Source organism: Hydra viridissima, unplaced genomic scaffold (assembly GCF_058129835.1).
Source record: "Hydra viridissima isolate aposymbiotic clone 2 unplaced genomic scaffold, HvirCarnegie_v1 scaffold_3, whole genome shotgun sequence".
In the NCBI taxonomy this organism is placed as follows: Eukaryota; Metazoa; Cnidaria; class Hydrozoa; order Anthoathecata; family Hydridae; genus Hydra; species Hydra viridissima.
The window spans coordinates 1,002,410-1,023,769 of record NW_028324302.1 but is presented as its reverse complement, the minus strand read 5'-3'; the positions used below and the strand labels follow the sequence as shown (position 1 = coordinate 1,023,769).

General features: G+C 31.9%; 2 protein-coding genes across 12 annotated transcripts in view; both read right to left on the bottom strand.

Annotated features, from left to right (window-relative positions):
* LOC149890529 (uncharacterized) overlaps positions 1 to 21,360 on the bottom strand; it is a 58,996-nt gene that overhangs the window by 8,512 nt on the left and 29,124 nt on the right. For 5 of the 11 annotated variants that reach the window (XM_090082168.1, XM_090082164.1, XM_090082166.1 and 2 more), the window contains 2 exons: positions 5,277 to 5,343; positions 3,233 to 3,395 (listed from right to left, as the gene is read on the bottom strand). In XM_090082168.1, coding sequence (XP_089938294.1) covers positions 3,233 to 3,395; positions 5,277 to 5,343 — 230 coding nt within the window. Of the gene's footprint in view, positions 1 to 3,232; positions 3,396 to 5,276; positions 5,344 to 6,341; positions 7,540 to 10,603; positions 11,621 to 21,360 lie in introns of those variants that run through there. The other 6 variants (XM_090082165.1, XM_090082167.1, XM_090082174.1 and 3 more) reach the window with 4 other exon arrangements.
* Positions 14,699 to 20,259, bottom strand: LOC149890531 (uncharacterized). The gene is made up of 2 exons (XM_090082175.1): positions 15,534 to 20,259; positions 14,699 to 15,412 (listed from the first exon to the last, which is right to left on the bottom strand). The coding sequence occupies exons 1-2, from the start codon at positions 16,282 to 16,284 to the stop codon at positions 14,709 to 14,711; spliced, it is 1,455 nt and encodes a 484-aa protein (XP_089938301.1). The 5' UTR covers positions 16,285 to 20,259; the 3' UTR covers positions 14,699 to 14,708.

The window sequence follows — 21,360 nt, the reverse complement described above, 5'->3', positions numbered from 1 at the left end:
ATGCTCCCGCCCCCCTCTTATAAGGAAACAATCTTGGGGAGGAGGGGCAGTTGGGTTCAAATTTTTGAACCATTTTTAAAATGAAAAGAAGGGGTGTTCTAAACATCGTATCGCGCCTTTTATCCGTATAATAGCATTTTGACGGATATTCAAAGGCGTCGACCTTCTTGTGATTTTAGATAAGATAAAGCTGCATAATTATTTTTATGAAGATATTTATTTTCTGAAACTCATGAAAAAGGTTGATTGTTTATACTAAACTAAAAAAGTTATTCCCTTAAACAGAGTCTAAAAAACTCGACATCTTGTGATGTGTGTATGGTAATTAAAATTTTAGTAATATCAATAAACCTTGATCCCAAATAACTTTAATTTTAAAAGCGATTGTGTGTTAAAAACGGAATGTTTTACATTTTAACTAACTCCATGATAAATTGTTAAGCTATTGAAGATTTAGGCATCAAGGTTTTGGAAGAAATTTTTGTAATAAAGAATAATAAAAAAAAGAAGTGAGTTAAAATTTCTAACAGAAAAATAAAGTTAAATGTTAGTATCGACACTTGCTTTCAGAAATTTTTCTTAAAGAATAATCTCAAAACATACTGAAACTAGTACAATATGACAGATATTTAAAAGCATCGACATTCGTGTGATTACAGAAAATAAAAAGCTGCATAATTATTTTTGTGAAGATATTTATTTTCTGAAAATGATGAAAAACTTTGATTTTTTATACTAAACAAAAATGGTTTATTCCCTTAAAAAGATTCTAAAAAATCTTTTTTATTTTTAAAACTCGACATCTTGGGATATGTGTATGGAAATTAAAACTTTATTAATATCAATAAACCTTGATCCCAAATAAATTTAATTTTAAAATCGTTGTGAGTTAAAAACTCAATATTTTACATTTTAACTGACTTGAAGATAAACTGTTAAGCTATCGAAGATTTAGGTATTAACGTTTTGGAAGAAGTCGTGGTAAAGAACAATAACAAAAAGAAATAACTCAAAATTTCTAACAGAAAAAGTAAAGATAAATGTTGGTATCGACACCTGTCATAACTTGTTCTTAAAGATTAATCTCAAAACATACTGAAACTAGCACAGCATGTACCCATCGAAAATCGACATTGGTAACGTCTCATTAGTAAATCATGCATATTTAGGGAATGAATACAATAAACTTTAATTTAAAGTAAAGTAAAAACTTTTACATTTTTTACATTTTTCCATGTTTTTTAAAACTTTTACATTTTTTACATTTTTCCATGTTTTTTTACTGTATAAGTAGAAAATTCAAATTTTCTACTTACACAGTAAAAAACATGGAAAAATGTAAAAATCTTACTAAACTACGCAACTTAGAATTCAATACTAAATAAAGTAAAGAAAATAATTATTTTGTACACGTCAATTATCAGCTTACTCGGTAAAGCCTCATCAGCAGTTCAAAAAACACGTGAGAGGGAGCACATCAAAAAACTCATATTCAAATTTTTTAACCTTCTTTTATGTTTACATTAATTTTAATGAGACCTCTCTTTGAAAAGTAATCTCCGCTCTCTTTTGGAACTTTTGAGACTTCATTAGTATCAACCCAAAGAATAACAAAATGATTGTCAAAAAATGTTAATCTATTTTCTTACAACTTAATTTAGAAAAGTTAAAGACGAATTTAAAATCTCTGCCAATAAACTAAGAAAATAATGTAGTCTCAACCCAAAGCTCAAAAAGTGAACAAAATAATGTTTTGAGTTGATAACTTGTAGAAAAATGATTTGACCCTTTTAATTTTTTTCTATTGCTTGCAAAGACACCCTTTCCTAATCATGTCCTTCATTGAATAAAAAAAGTCCTCTTTTTTAAAAAAATGGAGACCTGTGGATCATTAACCTCCAACACCTAGTTTCGGAAGGACGGAGAGGATATCAATTATATGTATGCAGATTGTTCATTTAGACTTTTAAGTTATTGGTTGCTGTTATGTAAACTGAAATAAATTGAAAACTAATCAATAAGTAAAAAACAGTATGTATAAGTGAAAACTCAGCTTTAAGACTCAATCAATTAATTTGAAACATTATAAAAAGCAAACCAATAACGTGGTTTCAAATTCACAAGTTTGCGACAGGTAAATATATAAGCAGTATGAAAGGTTTGTAAAGGTAAAAAAACAAAGAACTTTAGATATAGATCATCAATAAATAAGTGATTAGAAAAAACAAGTTTGTTTAAAGGCAAACATATTTATTGAACAAAAAAAGAAAGACTTCTTGCTCACCATTTCACGAACGTTATTAAAACCAAATCTGCTTGCATAAGAAATCAAGATATATATATGTGTATATATATATATATATATATATATATATATATATATATATATATATATATATATATATATGTCTATATATATATATACATATATATATATAAACTTGTAAAAAAGAAGAATATTCACTCCATTAGCCTTAAAAAAGCCAGTTTTTGTAAAACAGGAATTAAGCAAACATTTGATACTGCTTACATATCTACCTGTAGCAAATTGTCTTCTTCAAATAAACTTTGATTATCATCAGCTTTTTTAACGTTCGTCTTTTATTGAAGATATCACCTGTCCCTTTTCTTCTTCTTTTTCTATTCAATGAGGTTATTTTTTGATTTTTCAATGCTTTTTATTGTTTATTGTAGGTGAAAAGAATTCAAAGAAAGACTTCTTTAGAAAGATTACTACTAAAAAAGAAAAAGTTAAACTTTGCCGTATTCACCGACGCATTTACGGAAAAACTGAGAAAAAATTGAATTTTTGAATATCCACCAAGATATACCAAAATCGTATAAAAATGTCAATAATGACTATGGAATTACGCCGGCAAGTAGTAGTTATAAAATAACTATCAATAGTTCCTTGTGGGGTCTCTCACAAATTTCCTATTCTACAGCGAAATTATAGCAATGAAATTGTCGTCTGAGGAAAAGGTGTTTTGTGAGATAGCTAATTAAATGAATGAGCTTAAGGTGATAGGAAGCAAAAAACTTTATGAGTTGTAGCTACTAACTTTTAATGCTCTCACCTTCATTTAAAGTTGCTTTCACATTGTATTCAAACTACGAAAGTATTCATATCTTAAGCTTAGCTCTTTAACAATAGCTTTTTATTTAGAAGCTTATCAGCTTATTGCTAATATTTATATAAGCAAAGGAAAAAAAGGAAAAAAAATTGACATACTGTGTACTTTGGTGCATAAGATGCTAACTTAACAAAGCCATCGGTACTATCTTCTGTATATAGTGAAGCAAACGGGGGTAAAAAATATTCCCATATTACATTTTTCGCAACTTTATCCAGTTCGTATGAGCAGCTTAGTTGAATTAAAAGGATGAGAAAGTTGCTAAAAAAATAAAGTTCATTTTTGCAGTTTGTGGGAGTGTCTTTTTAACTCTTAAAGGACGGTAGGGTATTTACAATCCTAGAAAGGTTTTTTTTTTTACATATTGCAGACAAATAATGTGGATATTTGATCTGCAACATTAGAAGATCTTTTACTATCATATATTCAAGTTTTAATTGCAAAAATCTTTTAACTAATAAATTAAAAAATATATTTCACGATTTCAAACTTTATTACATTAAAAACTGCTGGGATATTTTTAAACTTCATTTTTAGTTAGCATACCAATGGCATGACATGAAACTAAGCAAAGATATTTATGAGTAACTTGTAGCATGCATGCATTATTTATTTAGTCATAAATGTAAATAATTGTTATTTCACTAATATTACTGACACAAAATAATAGATTTTTATAGCATTTATTTTTTTTATTGTAAATGAAATACATTGGTTTTTGATTATATATTATGTGTCAATAAGAAAGCAATGCTGCAAGTGAAACTTATAATATTGTTCTTTCTTTAAATGAAATACCTTCAAGATTTCATGACTCAGATTATGAAGAAGACACTACTAATTAAGATGACATTGATGAAGATGAAGAGCAAGTAATCATGATAATAAGAATGGTGAGGAATTATGGAACAAATTTCCAGTGATAGGGCTGCTCAGCTACGTACTCTCAATATTTATATTTATCATTTATCATATTATATCAATAACTCGAAAACCTATTGACAAACACGGTTTGGATATCAAAACTGTGGTATGAGTGTGGGTATTGTTTTTAAACTTTTTATAAGATAAGAAATTATTTGAATTGCAGCTAACTGCACTAATGCTAAAGGTGGTAGAATTAAACTAAAACAATGGTTTGGCATAACAGCTATTGAGATTTCTAAGTTTGTTGGCTTGCTTCTACAAGCTCAAGTGTTTCATGCTAAAAACCAAAGCAAATAAAAGAGCTTTGGAGCACTAATAAGGCATCCTTATAATTTCTGCCTCAACACAATAAGATCAATTTAATAATTTGCGACAATGTATTCGATTTTAGAGAGAGAGAGTTTTGAAATGAAAGGGGTATTAACAACAAATTTACACCTCTTCAATATATAATAGAAATGTTTAGTACTTAATGCAACTGTACTCCAAGTCCATATCTTACAATTGATGAGCAGCTAGTTACATTTAGAGGACTACTTAAGATGGTTATTGGTAACATGCTAAGAAAATACAGATGAAAGTATGGGTTTTATGCGAATATGTATATTCTTACTGTATAAACCTGCTACCATACATTGGTCGAATAAATCGAGCGCAAGACATTTGACAGGCTAAAAGAGTGGTACTTTAAGTAATTGATCATTTAAATGGAAGTTAAAGAAACAGAAGACAATTTTTTAACTTATATTCATTTTGAACATCATTTGCTATGACAAATAATGACTTACACTGGTATCATAAGAAAAAAAAAAATAACAAAGTAATTCCTAAAAACTTATCGACAGGCTTGAAAGAACTTCAAAGAACCTTTAATGTTTTTGTAAAACTTAAGTAAAAGCTATTGTCAATGCTTGATAAAAAATAATTTGAACAAAAATACAAAGATATTTGCAAAAAATTAGTTTTTGAGTTGTGGTAGTTAAATTCCCCAGCCGTCCTTATCGTAAATTTTTTTCCGCGTCCTTTTAAGGGTTGACGGAGAAAGCTACATAATATAAATGCGCTAATTGTATAGAATACAAGCATGCATGACACTTAAGCACATTTTAAAATTGTGAACAAGTTGAACTTTGATTTATGAATTCTTGAGAAATGCAGATTGATGTGCGATAAAAGTTAAAATAATATAATCTAAGTTAGGTTTAAAAGTTTTACTTTTTCCAACTGCCATCAAAAGATACTTTTAGAGCGGGCTTGCAAAACTCCATTTTGTTCACTAAAACTAACAGTATAATAATTTTAAAAACTGATAAAATAAAAATTTAACAATTAATAACTTAAACCAAAAAGAGTGCAGTAAGTCGCTCATTTCGAACGTAGAAGACGCAAGAAACGCTAATGTTCAGCGTTTAGCAAGCGTTGGAAGAGAAACAACTTTATCAGCGAGCGAGCCTAACATAAATTTTAATCCATATTTTTTATCTTAATGAAACCCACGTTAATTTTTTCTTACCTGTACTTGTTGTTTTATTTATATTTTTTACATGACCATCACCATATCAAAAATATCGCTACATACTAGAGGCCTTTAACCACTACACCTATTACTTGATGCTGCAGTTTATAAACTCACTTACAATATCTGTCTGTAAAGGCCGAATGAAGATTACACCTATCAAAATTATTACTGCGTATTGAAACTTCATTATATCTTTAATATAGTTACGATTACTAAACTAAAAGTACGATATTATCTTAAATAAAGTTGCGATAACTAATAGTAACTAACTATAACATTTACGATAATTAATATTGTGTTGAAATACTATCGTATCATCATAGTCTTCATATGCAGAAGCCAGTGTTTGGAAAGTTCCTTTTTAAAAGGATCTCGATCCCATCCCCGTTCGTTTCGTAAAGTAAGAACTTGTTCCGATTCCTCTTTCCTTGATCAAAAATGGAACTCGTTACACGTTCCTCAAAAAATAGAACTCGTTCTTATTTTTAAACTTGTTCTTACTTGGTAAATGGTATTACTTACAGCACATTTATGACAAAACAAGAGTAGATCTGTTGTTTCGCTAAGCAGGCGCTTTTTTAATTTTTTATTTTATCATTACTTTTAAAAAGTTTTTTAATATTTCTGGTGTCCTACCGGCCTAGTCTGCCTCTGCATGTACTTTATACACATAATTGATATATTAATTTCAACTAGGAAGTATAAGTATTACAGGAAAATTTAATTTAGTAAATAAGTAAAAAGTATGAAGACAAAGAAAATTTTAGACACCAACTTTATTTTGTTTCAATAAAAGTAATTTTTCAAATAGAGAGTCACACAATATATGTCTCTTTTAAGTCATCACATTAGACCTTGTCGAAAATAGCCGTTTAATCGGAGTCCTCGACGGAAGAGCTGTATTGTGTTCTAAAAAAACTTTTAATACTGCTTTGTATAATAATAACAGAGCTAACTCTTTTGACTGTGATTTTAAATATAACTCTAAATCCTCAGTACCAGAACTTGTAATTAAGTTGCTTTCCACTGGTAAAGAGAAAAAGCCTGCTTTATATGAACCTGTTGCTATATGCGAAGAGGATTCGATTTTACAAACTCTAAGCTTCGTTCCTCAAAAAAAAGAACTAGTTTCAGGAATTCGTTTCTTTTGGAAGGCGTTCTTCCAAACACAGGCAGAAGCTTTGTTAAGCTAGACTTAAACATTTTTGAAAAAATATTTTTAAATTAGGTGTATGACTTTGTTTCAGTCGTTTTTCGATAGATGGAGATAGACATATATGGTGAATAGAACTGTACTGTCTAAAGTGTCACTTGGCAACTGATATATGTCAAAAATGCACCACTTCCAAACGTAAGTGATTTTGTACTTGCTTTATTTATTTTAATCGCTTTAAAATGTCAGTTTAGAAACCAAATTCTTTACGCGTTCGATTTAAAGAAATCTGCGGTTGAGGCTCATTCAATGATCTCCGATATTATGGTCTGGCAGCTATTAGTGAAAGAACGTGTGTGAACAGTTTCAACACTTTCAGAACAACGATTTTAAGGTTTTTTTATGTTTTTGTAGATGACGAGATGAAAACTTTACTCGAGGAAGACTTGTGCCAAACCCAAGAAGTGGAACAATTTCATTTGATTCAGCCGGAACAATTTTATTTGATTCAACAAAAGAGATTTCCGCACCGTTTCATGACTGGGTATTATACATGGATTCATTACAATATACTCAAAGGCAGAAAATCATGAGGTTTGCCTGGCTATTCTTCAACATCGACAGACTGACCCAGTATTCGCGGCTCAAAAGTTATAATCTGTATTTGGTGAGACCAGCACGATGTAGTGTACTAAGAGTTGCTAAGAGCTTCGCGGATCACCTCAAATGATGACGTATTCTTTCGACGAGGGATTCGTTTGCTCCAGAATAGATGGGAAAAAGTAGTGGCCAGCAATTAATAATGCCTTAAATCATAAATGTACTATCAGTTTTTGTAAATAATTATCAAAACTTCGATAAAAAAATGGCTGAAGGAAAGTTATACAACAAATATCTAATTACACAAACTTGGATTGCTTTTCTCTAAAAAAAAAAAAAAACACGCCAAAAGTATTACTTCTTCGATACTTTTAAAATTAATTTTTTGGTTTCTAAATAAAAAAATATTATGTAAACTATAATTTGAACTTATATTTCAACAAGGATGGTAAGATTTTATTAGAAAATAAGATTAATAAAAAGTGTACTTGCACTTAGAAAATTTATACATTTAAAACATATCTAAAAAGTTCTCAAGTTTGCGATGGTTTAATATGACTTAACAAAAAGATCAGAATAAATCAGAAAAGTGTTTGCACGCTTCGCCTAAAGTTTTCAAGCAGAAAGAATAAACTATAATATTCAAAAATGGACATTAGTGAAGTACATATTACAAAAAGACTTGTTAAAGGAAAAAATGTGATCATGCCAAGTTTTGGTAGACATCTCATAATAAAATAATTTAAAAATAGGATAGAATAAACTTTATAAAGAAAAATCAGTATGAATGACAGTACAGCATGAATGACTTGTCAAATCTGTTTATCATACATTAACTGCCAAACGTGATAAGCTAAATATGCATTCAAACTTTTAACTAGCTTAGCAACAACTTTTGGATTTCTTCACTACTAGCAGAATAAAATTATCCAATTAAAAACGTTCTCTATTGCCTGTGTCCTAAAGATGGTTAAGATTATTATGGATTACAGTCTCACTCCAGTTCATACATACATTTTGTGTTATCTTGAGAGCAAGAGTCTTCAGAACTCAGAAATCTACAATGCATGAACTCTAAGACATATCTTCAAAGGTTAGATAGTGCCTTATCAAGTGCACATTAGTAGAGCTAAATTATTTACTAGACACCTATCTGGATCAAAGATCATTTTCTGAACATAATACCACTAATTAAACTTTATTCGCTGTTAATCTCGTCAACTATTTATTGAGGGTGACTCAGTTGAAAAAATTAATAAATCATATACTTATAGCATAAATAGGTAAAAATACAATACTGCTCAAAAATTTAGCACACATTAGATTAAAGTTGCGTATTTTTCTTTAAAAATAAAATAAAAGTAAAAAACAAAAAATTCAAGGTTTTTAAAAAAAAGAAACATTTATTTGACTTTTTTAATTACATTAAGAGAAAAAAAAAAAAAAAAGAACAAGTGTCTATCACTAAATATCTTTAATCAAAGTTTGTATATAAAAAAAAAGTTCGAAAAAAGCTGCTCATAAGTTAAGCACAACTGGATTTAAGTTTGCTTTAATAGCAAGATCAATAAGGGATATGTACACCTTTCTTCTTTATGCATAGTTCACATCTTCTTTTGATCGAGTTAAAAAGTTTACGGCAATAACCAGCTGATAAGTTGTCGAACGACTCTTTCAAACTTTCCCTAAGATGTTCAGCTGATGTTACGGGAGCTTTGGTGAGGTTGCGGTCCAGTGCAGTGTATACATCTTCAATAGTATTAAGGTCAGGTGATCTAGCTGGCCACTGAAGTACCTTAATATTGTTTCCTTGAAACCAAATAGTCACCGTTTTCGCCTTGTGACAAGGAGCGTTATCTTGCTGAAACTGCCACTCCGACTCATAGCTAAAAAAGATATCTCTAGTCAAAATTAAATGATTTTCAATCGTTTCGATATATTTATGTTGATCCATATGACCATTGAATAAGTACCAGAGACCTGGGCCGTCATAAGTGATGCAACCTATATGCCCACCGAACCTCCACCACCTTGTAGTCGCGGCACAATGAAGCGACTATGAAACATCTTATTATAGTGTCTTCGGATAATCACTCTGTTCTTTCGTTTAATAACAATAAAGTTGGATTCGTCACTAAATATTATTCTTCATAGTTCATAATTAGTCATTTTCAAAATAGCTCTAAAAAATTTGATGCACTTTAATTGATCAGTTGGTTTAAGCAGTGGTTTTCTGGCAGCAACTTAGCAACAAAGTTTTCGACCAGTCAATCTTTTATAAACAGTTTGTCTTGAGATATGATTTTTTAGAGCCAAGTTCACTTCTTGTGCAATCTCTTTGGCTGAATATTTAGGGTTTACACAGGTACACATGAACGTGATATAGACTTAAGAGTTCGAGCTATTTCAGAACTTTTGAAACCACCAAGATGTAGTCCTACAATCAGTAGCGCAGCTAAAAGTTTCGGGCTCAAAGGCAAAATCCCTGAGGGGCCCTCTTAAGGTAAATTTATTTTATAAAAAAAGTAAATTCAATAAATATATTATAAATTCAGTAGTTTATTATTACAGAGAAGAACACAGTATGCGAGCATAAGCGTTATAAGAATTAAACGCTCTAATGCCATTTTCCAAAAGGATGCTTTATAACGTAACTGTTCCTCCTGTGTTTCATCAATTGTGTGATTAGTTTTCCATAGTTCATATATTGCACAAGCATTATTATGAGCTTGTGAAGAGGTATGAAAATTTATACGTGTAGATAAATTTTTCCAATCTTTCACATCAGTTTTCCATTGGCTTTTTTGATTTGAAAATAACCAGCATAACTCACAGTAGACAGCATCAAAAAGTATGGAATAACATTGCAAAATACGTGGGACTGGACCATATTTTGGTGTGTAATTATAATAAGTTTGACTAAAACTCCTGTTCTGTTAATTATAATCTTTGGGAAATGGTCCTTTTGACCGATGCGGTTGAATACGTACACTGGTGGCCATACGAATGGACACCCCTTCAAAATAAATGAAAACCTCACTTTGGTGTGTTTTTTAAAAGAAAATAACCATATTTATGCGGTTTTCTATATTGATTATGATTTTTTGATGTGTTTAGATTAAAAAAAATAAAATTTTTATTAAAATTCACAATTTTAATATAAAAATGTAACAATTTAATGACAAAGTGGCAAATTATAGTAAATTTACGTTTTACTGCTTAAGAAACATGTTTTTAAAAAAATGGCGTATAAAAAAAAAAAATTAATATTTTGTTGGATATCCATTATTTTTTATTACTGCAGCAATCCTACGAGGCATTGAGTCCACTAAATTGCCCTAATCTTCAGTGTTGATCACGTGAAATCAGGACTTGATTATGGTCTCTATTAATTGTCGCTTGTTCTCAGGTTTTTCTTTCCTCTCAAGTTTTTTCAGTCGAGACCAGAGGTTTTTTATCGGATTCAGGTCCAGACTGTTTCCAGGCCACTTCAAAACGTTTATTTTTTTGGCTTTAAACCAATTTTTGACAGTTTTTGCGGTGTTGCATGTAGCACTGTCCTGCTGGAACACACAGGTTTCTGTTTTACACTCAAACAAATTATCAAACGATGGGAGTAATTTGGCTTCTAATTTGTTTTCTAGGTATTTTTTGGCGTTTAAAATACCATCCACAATGTGGATACGACCCACACTATTTCTGGTCATGCATCCCCACATCATTATACATATGGGATGTCTCATTGGAACCAATGTGCACTCAGGTAAAAGATCTTCACCGGGCCTTCTTCTCACATAATTGATTCCATCACTTCCAGAAATGGAATTTTTGCTTTCACCATTCCAAATAACTCTTGCCCAGTGTTCCTTGGTCCCCTCCTTGTGTTCTTTTGCCCAAATCAAACAATTCTTTCGTTCTTTTTTGTTAAAATATGATTTTTTTCTGGGTCTTCTTGCTTTTAAAACATTTTCAAAAAACCTTCGGCGAATTTTTCTTAAACTAACCAAAACTCCGGCGGCCTTTAAATCATTTTTATTTCAGCTGAAATTGCTCTTCGGTTCTTAAGCCCAAGCCTCGTTATCATCCTGTCATCGTTGGCAGTTGTCTTCTTAATTTTTCGATTTTTTGGCATATTTTTGAAGGTATTGGTTGCCTTAAACTTTTCGCACACCTTCCTCACTCCAAATATTGTTGTTTCATTTCCCAACTTTTCGACGATTTCCTTGTACGAATAACCTTCTCCACGTAATGTAACAGCTTTGCATCGCTTTGTAGGTGATCAACACCCTTTCGCCATTTTAAAAAAAAGTACAATTTTAAAAAACACACTAAATCTTCAAAAGCACTGTCTACTTTTCACCAGCAATTGTTGAAACTCAACTAAATGACTACAAAATAATGATCTTGTATTTATAGTTTAAAAGATTTATGGATAAAAATGTTATTTAATAAGGTAATTCACAATATCACAATAAATAGAATAATTTTCACAATAGCACACAAATAATAAGGCAATCACCTTTTACTAGGGAAACCCATTAACAAGAAAAAAATATATATGTATATTAACATACATATGACTAAATAAACAACGTAGAAGTTCACAAATATAAAAAACGAGTACTTAAACACAAATCTATACTCTTTAAAGATTCTCATTGAACTACAATAGTTTATAAATATTTTAGCGCAAAATATGACAAACGTTACTTAGATAAAAAAAATTCAAATTTAAAAAAACAAACTGCCAGCTCTATTGCAAATTTCAGCATCTCAATTTCGATTTATGAATTTTGAGTAATGTCAACGTTTTGGCCCCTTTTTTGACGGGCCCTTAGGCTGTGTCTACTCTTGCTATAGGGGAGCTACGCGCCTGCCTACAACACTTTGTTTTATTTCAGAGCTAATTTTTTTTTTTTCCATTTTATTGGTCAAATTATAGACAAAATTTAGGCGAAAAATACCAAGTTTATTTCAAATGTGTCAATGTATATACTATGGATATCTTAGAAACTTTTGTTCAGTTTTGTATATGGAAAAAGGAAAGTTAAATTTACTTTTTAGTAATAATTTGACGTCAAAAAGTGAAAAGCAGTTAACAGACAATCGGAATGCAAGTGTGCTAAACTTAAGAGCGGCTTTTTTACAGCGCTTTAAGTAGAGTTCTCTGTTTAAGTTAAAAATAGATGATTAAAGTAAAGTAATTTTTTCTCTATTTTTTTTTTATATATAAGACTTGTTTTAATTATCTGTAAATAAAAAATAAATAAAAAAGGCATTAGAAGTTTACCACCTAAAAATTAAATTAAAAGAACAAAAACGAAACTTAAATCTAATGTGTGCTAAATTTTTTAGCAGTATTGTACATGACCAAAATTTTTAAAAAAATTATTCAATTTCCTATCTAAATTTTCATTAAGAGTTGCTGTTATTATTAATAGAAACAAAGAATAATTTGGATATTAGCTTTACTTAATTTTCATTCCATTTTACATTTAGAGGCTGAGTCATACTTTCATATCGGAAAAGCATAGATAAGTGTTCTGTTGTTTTGTTCTAAGGGTAAACAACCTAAGAAAATTTGGTAAATTTTAATAAAATTTGCTAATTTAACTAACAATTTTCAATCTCTCCTAGTGAATAATCTTCTAGTATTGTTTAAGCCGGCTACATTATTATTTGGACAGTAACTTCAAAGTATTAGGGTTTAAATGTGCATCACTACTTGCATTTGAAATTTATTTTAAAAACTTTTAAAATTTAACAAATTATTTATCACTAAGCAAAACCTCTCCTAATAACAATAATTTTTTAAAAAAAGGTCCACAGTGATAGATAATAACCTTTCATCTAGGATGTAATTATAGCAATAAACTGTTTATCGTTTTTGGTGACTATTTTAAGTATATACTGTTAATTGGTATATAATAAGATTATATATAAGGAAAAGCGGGTTCTGGCGCATTGACCCATTCCCTATACTTAAGGATGCATAAAAAATGGTGAACACTTCATATCATGACAAAACCAATACAGCCGTCTTTAAAAATCAAGAAGAAGTATAAAAATAATCATTTTATTTATATACCAGTTCTTCAAGATGTTAATTCCTTGTTTTGTAGTGTCCGATGGCAAATGTTCTGTGAGTGCCATCATTCGTTCGTATCCTCTTGTCGTCATTAGCGCTGAGTGCGACCTTGTTAATTTCTTCAGTGTAAACGTCGTGAAGATGAGATCTGAAAACATTCATGGTGGCGAGCTTTTCTTTGTTATTTATTAAGCAGTCACCACAAGGTATTGATAACTTCTTGAAAGTCATCCCCTTCCTGTAATTTTTTCAAGACGTAAAGACACAAGTGACCGCAATAAGACGTATTACCAAACTGTACTCTCTCGCTGTTGTAAAAGACTGGGCTTTTTAAATAATCAATGAGCTCAACAAGAGGAGGCTGAGCATAAGAGTCGAAGCTGTATTTTTTGTCACCGTCTTTATACCAGCACACCCAATGAAACCCACCAGTGCTTGAATCTCCTGTATTCACAATACCACATTCTTTTTTTCTTGGCTTTTTTGGTAACTCATCCCTGACAAACACGCCTCGAAAGTTTTTTAATTTTAACTGTTTAGCAGCCTTTATCAATTGAAAGTTAGTTAAAGCTTCATTAGGTAAAACAATTCCTTCTACGTCAATCCATTGAAAGTCGATCATTTTTTTAATTTCTTAAAAAGTTTATCCGAATTTTTTAACAAGCGATTTTCATAGAATAGCACCTAAAAAGGGTATACTATTAAAGGGTGAGTTAGGTCCGAGTAATAAACCAGCTCCAACAGATTGATAACCTTTTCCAGTTTTAATGAAGAGTCCATCACCGTGAACATTTTTAGTCCATGGGGTGATAAACAATCCTTCTCCACCTAAAGTTTTTATCTTCATTCCTTTTCCATTTTTGCTCATGTAAAAAAGACCTCTTCCTGCAATTTTATCAACCATAGCAGAGCCGGCAGAAGAACCTACACCTGCTAACAATCCAGTGGCGAGAGCAGGAACAACCTTTGTGGCAAGAGTGCTGCCTATCATACCTAGTAACGGTAAAAGAGCTCCGATGAAACCTCCTTCTATTTTCGAGTTGTATGCAATTTGTCTTTTGCTCAATTTAAGAGTGACTCCTTTACCAGCTTCATACGCTTTTCTAATTTTGCTCAATTGTGAATTAGTGATAGCGAGAACATGTTTACCGTTCAAGTCTTGATGAGAAGCTTAATGCTAGTATCGGTTTTATCATGCATAGCTTTTTTAATTTTATCAGATTGGCTCTGCGAGATGTTAATTTTGATATTTTGATAATTGCTCATTTTTTATGTATTAAAAATTATTTATTTCACTTCTCGAATATGATATCGTATTGTAATATCCTCTCCACGAAAATCAACCAAATCTCCATTCTGATCAATGATGCGAGTAACCATTGTTGAAATTTCAAACAGTTTAACAGGAAGATAAATCAAATGCATTGGTCTCTCGATGATTTTATAGCCTGGACTAACATTTGAATAAAACGAGTAAATGCAATTTAATTGGGTTCCATTAATATAGGATGATCCGATCACGTTGTTAACGATTCTGATGGTGTTAATGCTTGAAATTCTAACGATATGATCCGACTCGTATTCGGAATTGGAATTTAATTTTCTTTTAGTAAACCCTAAAACTGAAGAGATGCTATTCTCCACGTTAAAGTCAATCAAATAATTCAAACCAAGTTTAATGGTTGATTTTAAAGTATTAAGATTGATTCCAATTTGAAGGTTGTTTGGAGAGTAATTAATTTTATTTGCAATAATATAACTTCCACGTTGAGCTGTTTTTATTGTGTTAAAAATAGACTTTTGCAAATACTCATTGATGTCTTTAATGTCATAGCTTCCTGATGGAATGATAATGTTCTCCCAATTAGCTCCATTGTTCATGCTGTATTTGAAAGAATTGTTTTTACTGTTTACATTTGGAATGCTGTTGTAAGTCTCAAGACCGAGAAAAGCCATTTCATAACTTTTTCCTTCGTTAAAAACGATTTTATCTAAAAATTCAGTGGTGATAACACTTGATTTTCCATCTACATCGATGATTATACCTGACATTTTTTAAATAAAAATTATTTTTTAAATTGTTTTAGAAAAATAAAAAATTGTCAAACCCACTTCGGTACTTTCCCTCGTTCTTTTTAGAAGAGAGATCAATGACGGCAAATCCGTGAGGTTCATTCCAGCAATGATTGCAAAAGGCTTTAAATTCTTCTATTTTCATATCGCAGGAAACGTGATCCTGATAAATGTGATTAACGCTTTTTTGGTCTTGTTTAAAGAGACAAATAAAGTTAGCATTTTCTCTGATGGTATGTCTTGGAATCTCGAAATAGTTTTGAGCGAGGTAAAAGCAGTCAACGTTGGAGTGTCTTCCTCGGATGTAATATTTTTCGCACTTGTTTTGATTGGTCAATTGCAAATCGTCAAAGATCATCAAATTGTTTTTGGTCGAGTCTAAGGATTCAGGTTCAGGCACATCATCAGCCGTTTCAAAGAATTGACACTCCATATCATCATTGTCGGAATATTTTTTTGAAATTTCCTCAATAACATCTTCAGGGTTTAAATTCAATTTTTCCATTTCGTCTTGTACATCATCCGTTAACAAATCAACAATATCCGTTTTAGGAAGTTTATTTTCGAAGGATCTTTTGAGTATTTTGTATTCAGGTTGAAAAAGGGATTTTCCAAAGACATACAATCGGTTGTAATCTAGCCATCCCGGTCTGAGAAGTAGATTGAGCAGCAACGTTGTTTTTCCATATCCAGACTTTCCAACGATGATTCCTCGAATGCTTCTCGGTAAAAGCTTGCTGTTGTTTCTTTTGGTTTTCCCAATTTTACACGACAATTTCATCACTTCCATTTTTTATATTTAAAAAGTTTTTATATATGTTAAAATGTACTGCGTTAAGTGTAGAAGAGAGACTGAAACCATTCACTTGAAAAACGAGATCACAAAAAACAACAGACCTATGTTGAAAGGGACTTGCAACTCTTGTAGGATAACAAAATGCAAGTTTGTTTCTTCGCATACGCCCAAAGGATCATCTTCGCATGCGATCAATGGAGGAGACTTGGTGGAATCGATCAACAATTTTTCAAAAAAAATAAAGCTTCCATGGGCAAAGTTTCCAGGAGAAATGCACGTTCCAGGTATGAACTTTGCAGGACCTGGTACCAATTTAGATAAAAGGCTCACTTCCACGGATATGTATCAAGAGTGGAGCAAACCGGTGGATAGAGTGGACAATGCAGCGTATCACCATGATTTGGCATATAAATATTTAAACGACGTTCAAAGCAGAAATTTGGCTGATCAAATGATGCTTGAAGAAATGAATTCGATTCCCAATCCCACTCAAAAAGAAATAAGCGAGCGAAAAATCATCGCTCCCATCATCAAAGCCAAAGCTAAATTTGGATTGGGTGTAAGTGATTTGAAATGGACAGACCAGCTTGCAGAGGAGCTTCATAAACCGGTGATTCATCATTTTAAAAGAAGAAGGGTGATTGTAAACGACATTGATGAAATATGGGCCGCAGATTTGGTGGACATGCAATCGTTTTCAAAATTCAACAAGGGTGTAAAATATTTGCTCATGGTGATTGACGTGTTTTCAAAGTATGGATGGATCGTTCCGTTAAAAAGCAAAACGGGTCTTGAAGTGGCAAAATCGTTGAAAAAGATTTTTGGTGAAAGAAAATGCGTCAAATTTTGGGTAGATAAAGGAAAAGAGTTTTACAACAAGCATGTACAAGCTCTAGGTGTGCAATTATACTCCACTGAAAATGAAGAAAAAAGTTCTGTTGTTGAACGATGGAATAGAACGATGAAAGAGAGAATGTTTAAATATTTTTCAGCCAACAATACCAATAAATATATTGACGTATTAGATGAGATGGTGAAAAATTACAACAACACAAAACACTCTTCTATCAAAATGACACCAGTTGAAGCTAGCGATGAAAAGAATAAAGGTAGGGTATGGTGGAATCTGTATGGAAAGGATCAAACATTACCAGCAAAACCAAAATTTTCCATAGGTGATCAAGTGAGGATCGTAAAAAAGAAGTCTCATTTTGAAAAGGGGTATACACCGAGATGGACTGAAGAGGTTTTTACCGTGTCAAATGTTCAGCATACGAATCCACCCACGTATAAAATCGCTGACGCTAACGGTGAAGAAATTCAAGGCACCTTTTACGAGCAGGAGATGCAAAAGACGCATCAAGACATATTCAGAATTGAAAAAATCATTCGCAAAACCAAGAGCAAGTCGTTAGTCAAATGGTTGGGATATCCAGACTCGTTTAATTCATGGGTAGATAATAATGAATTGTTAAGTTTGCAAAAATGATCTAAAAATTTATTTTTAATATGTAAAATGCATGCTCCTCACAAGTTTTTTAGAAATGTTACCTCAGCAGAAGTCCACAGTTTGGATTTGCAATTAAAAATTTTGGAAGAGAGGGTTAGAGAGTTGGAGGAAAGAAGACCAAACAACATTATTGTGTCTACGAAAACGTTAGATCATCCACCTTATTTCAACGTTAACGAACAATATGAGATTTTTGCCCAGAAAGACATTAAATTTGCTGCTCTCTCACATACAATGATAGCTTTATCCATTGGGCTGAATTTGGAGAAAGGTGTTGCAGTGATAACATTAATGAATAAAATTACTGATCAATTGAATTATAGAAAAAACGAAGTTATTATTTCAGAGTCTGTAGATGATGTTATTATGGACGTGAATAGTAACAGCAAACAGGACGTGATTGTTAAAAAAGGAGAAAAACTTTGTAAGATTAGTTACATTGATTTAAAATAGTTTTTTTCGCTTAATAAAAATGGAAATATTGAATGAAAAACTTTATCCAGTTCTTCCATCAGCTCCTGCAGATGAAGGAGGGCATGTTTATAGGCTTCAGAAAATAAGCGAGATTCAGAAAGAGATAGAGAGTGAAAAAGCAAAGCGAGTTCATCTAAGCAAAAAGTACCATCGCGTGTTTAGAATCATTTCGAATGTGGACAATGTGATGCAAGGATTATGTATAGCACTAGGTGCGACTGGAATAGGGCTTTTGTCTACGGTTATTGCCAGTCCAGTAGCGATTGCGTGTGAAGGTGTGGCTATTGGCATGGGGTTTTTATCGATTGTTGGAGGTCAAGTGAATAAAAAGATGGTATTAAAAGCGGAAAAGCATGAGAAGATCAAAGTGTTGGCTGAGTCGAAATTGAACACCATCAGCGAGCACATTTCCAAAGCGTTGATAGACGGAAAAATAAGCGATTCAGAGTTTCAATTGATTCTTGGGGAGCTTCAAAAATTTAAATCCTTGACGGTGGAAATACGAGTCAAAGCCAAAAACGGAATAGATGAAGTTACTAAAGAAAACTTGATCCAAAAAGGACGAGAAGACGCGATTCAAACTTTTAACAATTTGTTTAAAAAAGGATCAACGTAGTCGTAAAAACCAATTTATGTTTTTTTTCCACGTATTTTAAAAAGGATCAACATAATCGTAAAACCAATTTATGTTTTTTTTCCACGTATTTTAAAAAGATGTTTTTCTTTAAAATACAAGACCTGAATAAAAGGGATGAAATTGTGAAACAAATTAATGACAGAAGAAAGAGAATTTATCAGAACAGCATCAACGACAACATTTCAGATGTTAATTTTCAAGCTGATTTGAGCAAGCTTTACAAGCCTCTGATTGAAAGCAATGAAAAGATGATCAAAAGCCTGTCAGTCGATCAAAAAAAGAAAAGACCTTTCGAAGTGAACAAAGTTGGAGATAAAATGTACATTGGAAAAATGGAGGTTGAAATAGATGGAAATGATATCATTGTCGGTGAAGAAAAGTATAATGGAACAAAAGGTCTTTGGGAGCTGATGACTGAATTAACAATACCAAAGAGCTATACCGATGAAGATTTGCAAAATTATGAAAAAATTTTAATGGACAGTGATGCTATAAGATCTGATTCGCAACCGCATAAACCGAAATCATCAAGAAGACCAAAGTATCAGCAACTTATTGCTCCTATTTGGGAAAAAATGATGCGTATTGAAAAAGGTAAAAAAGGTAGTGGTGTCATTATTCTTCCAAGCGATCCTAATGCGTTGGTGGGAAAGCTTGAATTGAGTATTGCTGCATGGCATGCTGGGAATAAAGAGTCAAGAAATGTGGCTGTTGCTATTTGCGATGAGCTGTTGAGACAGGGGGAGATTAATAAAGAGGAATATAAATCGTTAATGAGCACTATTGATAAAATTATTTAAAAAAAGTGTTTTATTTAAAAAATGCTCATTGTGAACAAAAGAAGATATGTGAAAAAGAACGTTGTTGGTGGAGGTGGTATTGTAGACATGATTAAAAATTTCATAAAAAGAGCAGCTGCGTCAAGTGTATCAAAAGCAACAGTGAATTTGCTTAAAAATGCTGCTACAAGTAAAATTGGACAAGAAGCGATTACAGCTGCAAAATCTGCTGGTACAGAGTTAGCCCTTTCAGCCATTTCCGCTGCTAAAGATGTAGCTATTGATAAAGGTAAAAAGACCATTGAAAAATTAAAGACTGGTTCATCTATTCAAATTAAGAAAATGTCTAAAAAGAACGCGATTCGAATCCAAGACCTGGTGAAAATGGGACAGGGCATGAAAATAGTATGAAGATAGCATTCTGTTGCGATGACTTGCAATGAGAGACATTTAAATGAATTAAATAATTTTTTTATTATATAAAAAAAAAATGATAAGTACTGAGCGATTAAGAGTTACTGAGAACCCAGAGTATGATATTGGTATTGAAAAAGTTGATTTTTTTGAGTATCTTCCAACCAATCTCGATTTAAATTCTTCAGGCACGATTACTTTTGAGATAGACTGTCAATCGATTCAAACAGTACCATCAGAGGCTTACATTCTTATTGAAGGAGTGTTGAAAAAGAGCGATGGAACCTTTTACGATGCTAAAGACAACATTGCACTGGTGAACAACGCTTTGATGTATTTGTTTAATGATGTGACTTATGACTTGTCGGGAGAGCAAGTGGAAAGAGTGATGTATCCAGGTCCAGCCACCACCATACTTGGATTGATGAAATATCCTTATGGATTTCAGTTTGCTGATGGATTAAAGCAAATGTGGTATATGGATACGTCAAATCTTGTTGAAAATTCAGGATTTAAAGTTAGACGAGACCATTTGTTTGCAGACACTACATCCGTTGGAGCTTTTTCGTTTAAAATTCCGTTGAAGCACATTTTTGGATTTTGCGAAACCTATGACAAAGTTGTTTATGGGTTCAGACATACCATCACCTTTACAAAGAAAGAATGCGATGATGCGATTTACAGAGCGGAGAGCGTTAGTGGAGGAATGATCAACCTTAAAAAATTCAGACTTTATATGCCTCGCGTTGAATTGGATATTTCGAAAAAGACTGATTTCATGAATTTAATAGCTCAAAAAATTCCCATTCAAGTGGCTTATAAATCAAACAAATGTGAAAGACAGCTTATTCCAGCCGGTCAAACAGAATTTACCTGGTCGCTTGGAAGAGTTACTGACAAAAGCATTCCAAGATTTATCTTGTTCGGACTTCAGACAAACAGAAATTCCAGTCAAACAGTTAATCCATCACTATTCGACCATTGTGATGTTAGCAATTTTTACGTGACTGTTAATGGAATAAAGTATCCAAATTACAATTACGACTTGAATTTTGGAGAAAAGAGAGTGGTCATGGCTTATTCAGATGCGTTCTCTTTTGATGAAAAATATTACGGCACAAATGAACTTGTTTGTCAATCTGGGTTAAGCTTGCTTGAATATATAAAATTATATCCGTTGTTCTTTGTGGATATCAGCAAGCAAAAAGAAAGAGTGGCGTCGGAAACAGCTGAATTAGTGGTAAACCTTAAATTTC

Excerpts from the sequence above, each read along its gene's own strand:
- LOC149890531 (XM_090082175.1), bottom strand. The coding sequence starts at position 16,284 with ATGGAAGTGATGAAATTGTCGTGTAAAATTGGGAAAACCAAAAGAAAC. Across the intron at positions 15,413-15,533 it reads GAACGAGGGAAAGTACCGAA|ATAAAATCGTTTTTAACGAA; the intron begins GTGGGTTTGACA and ends CTGAATTTTTAG.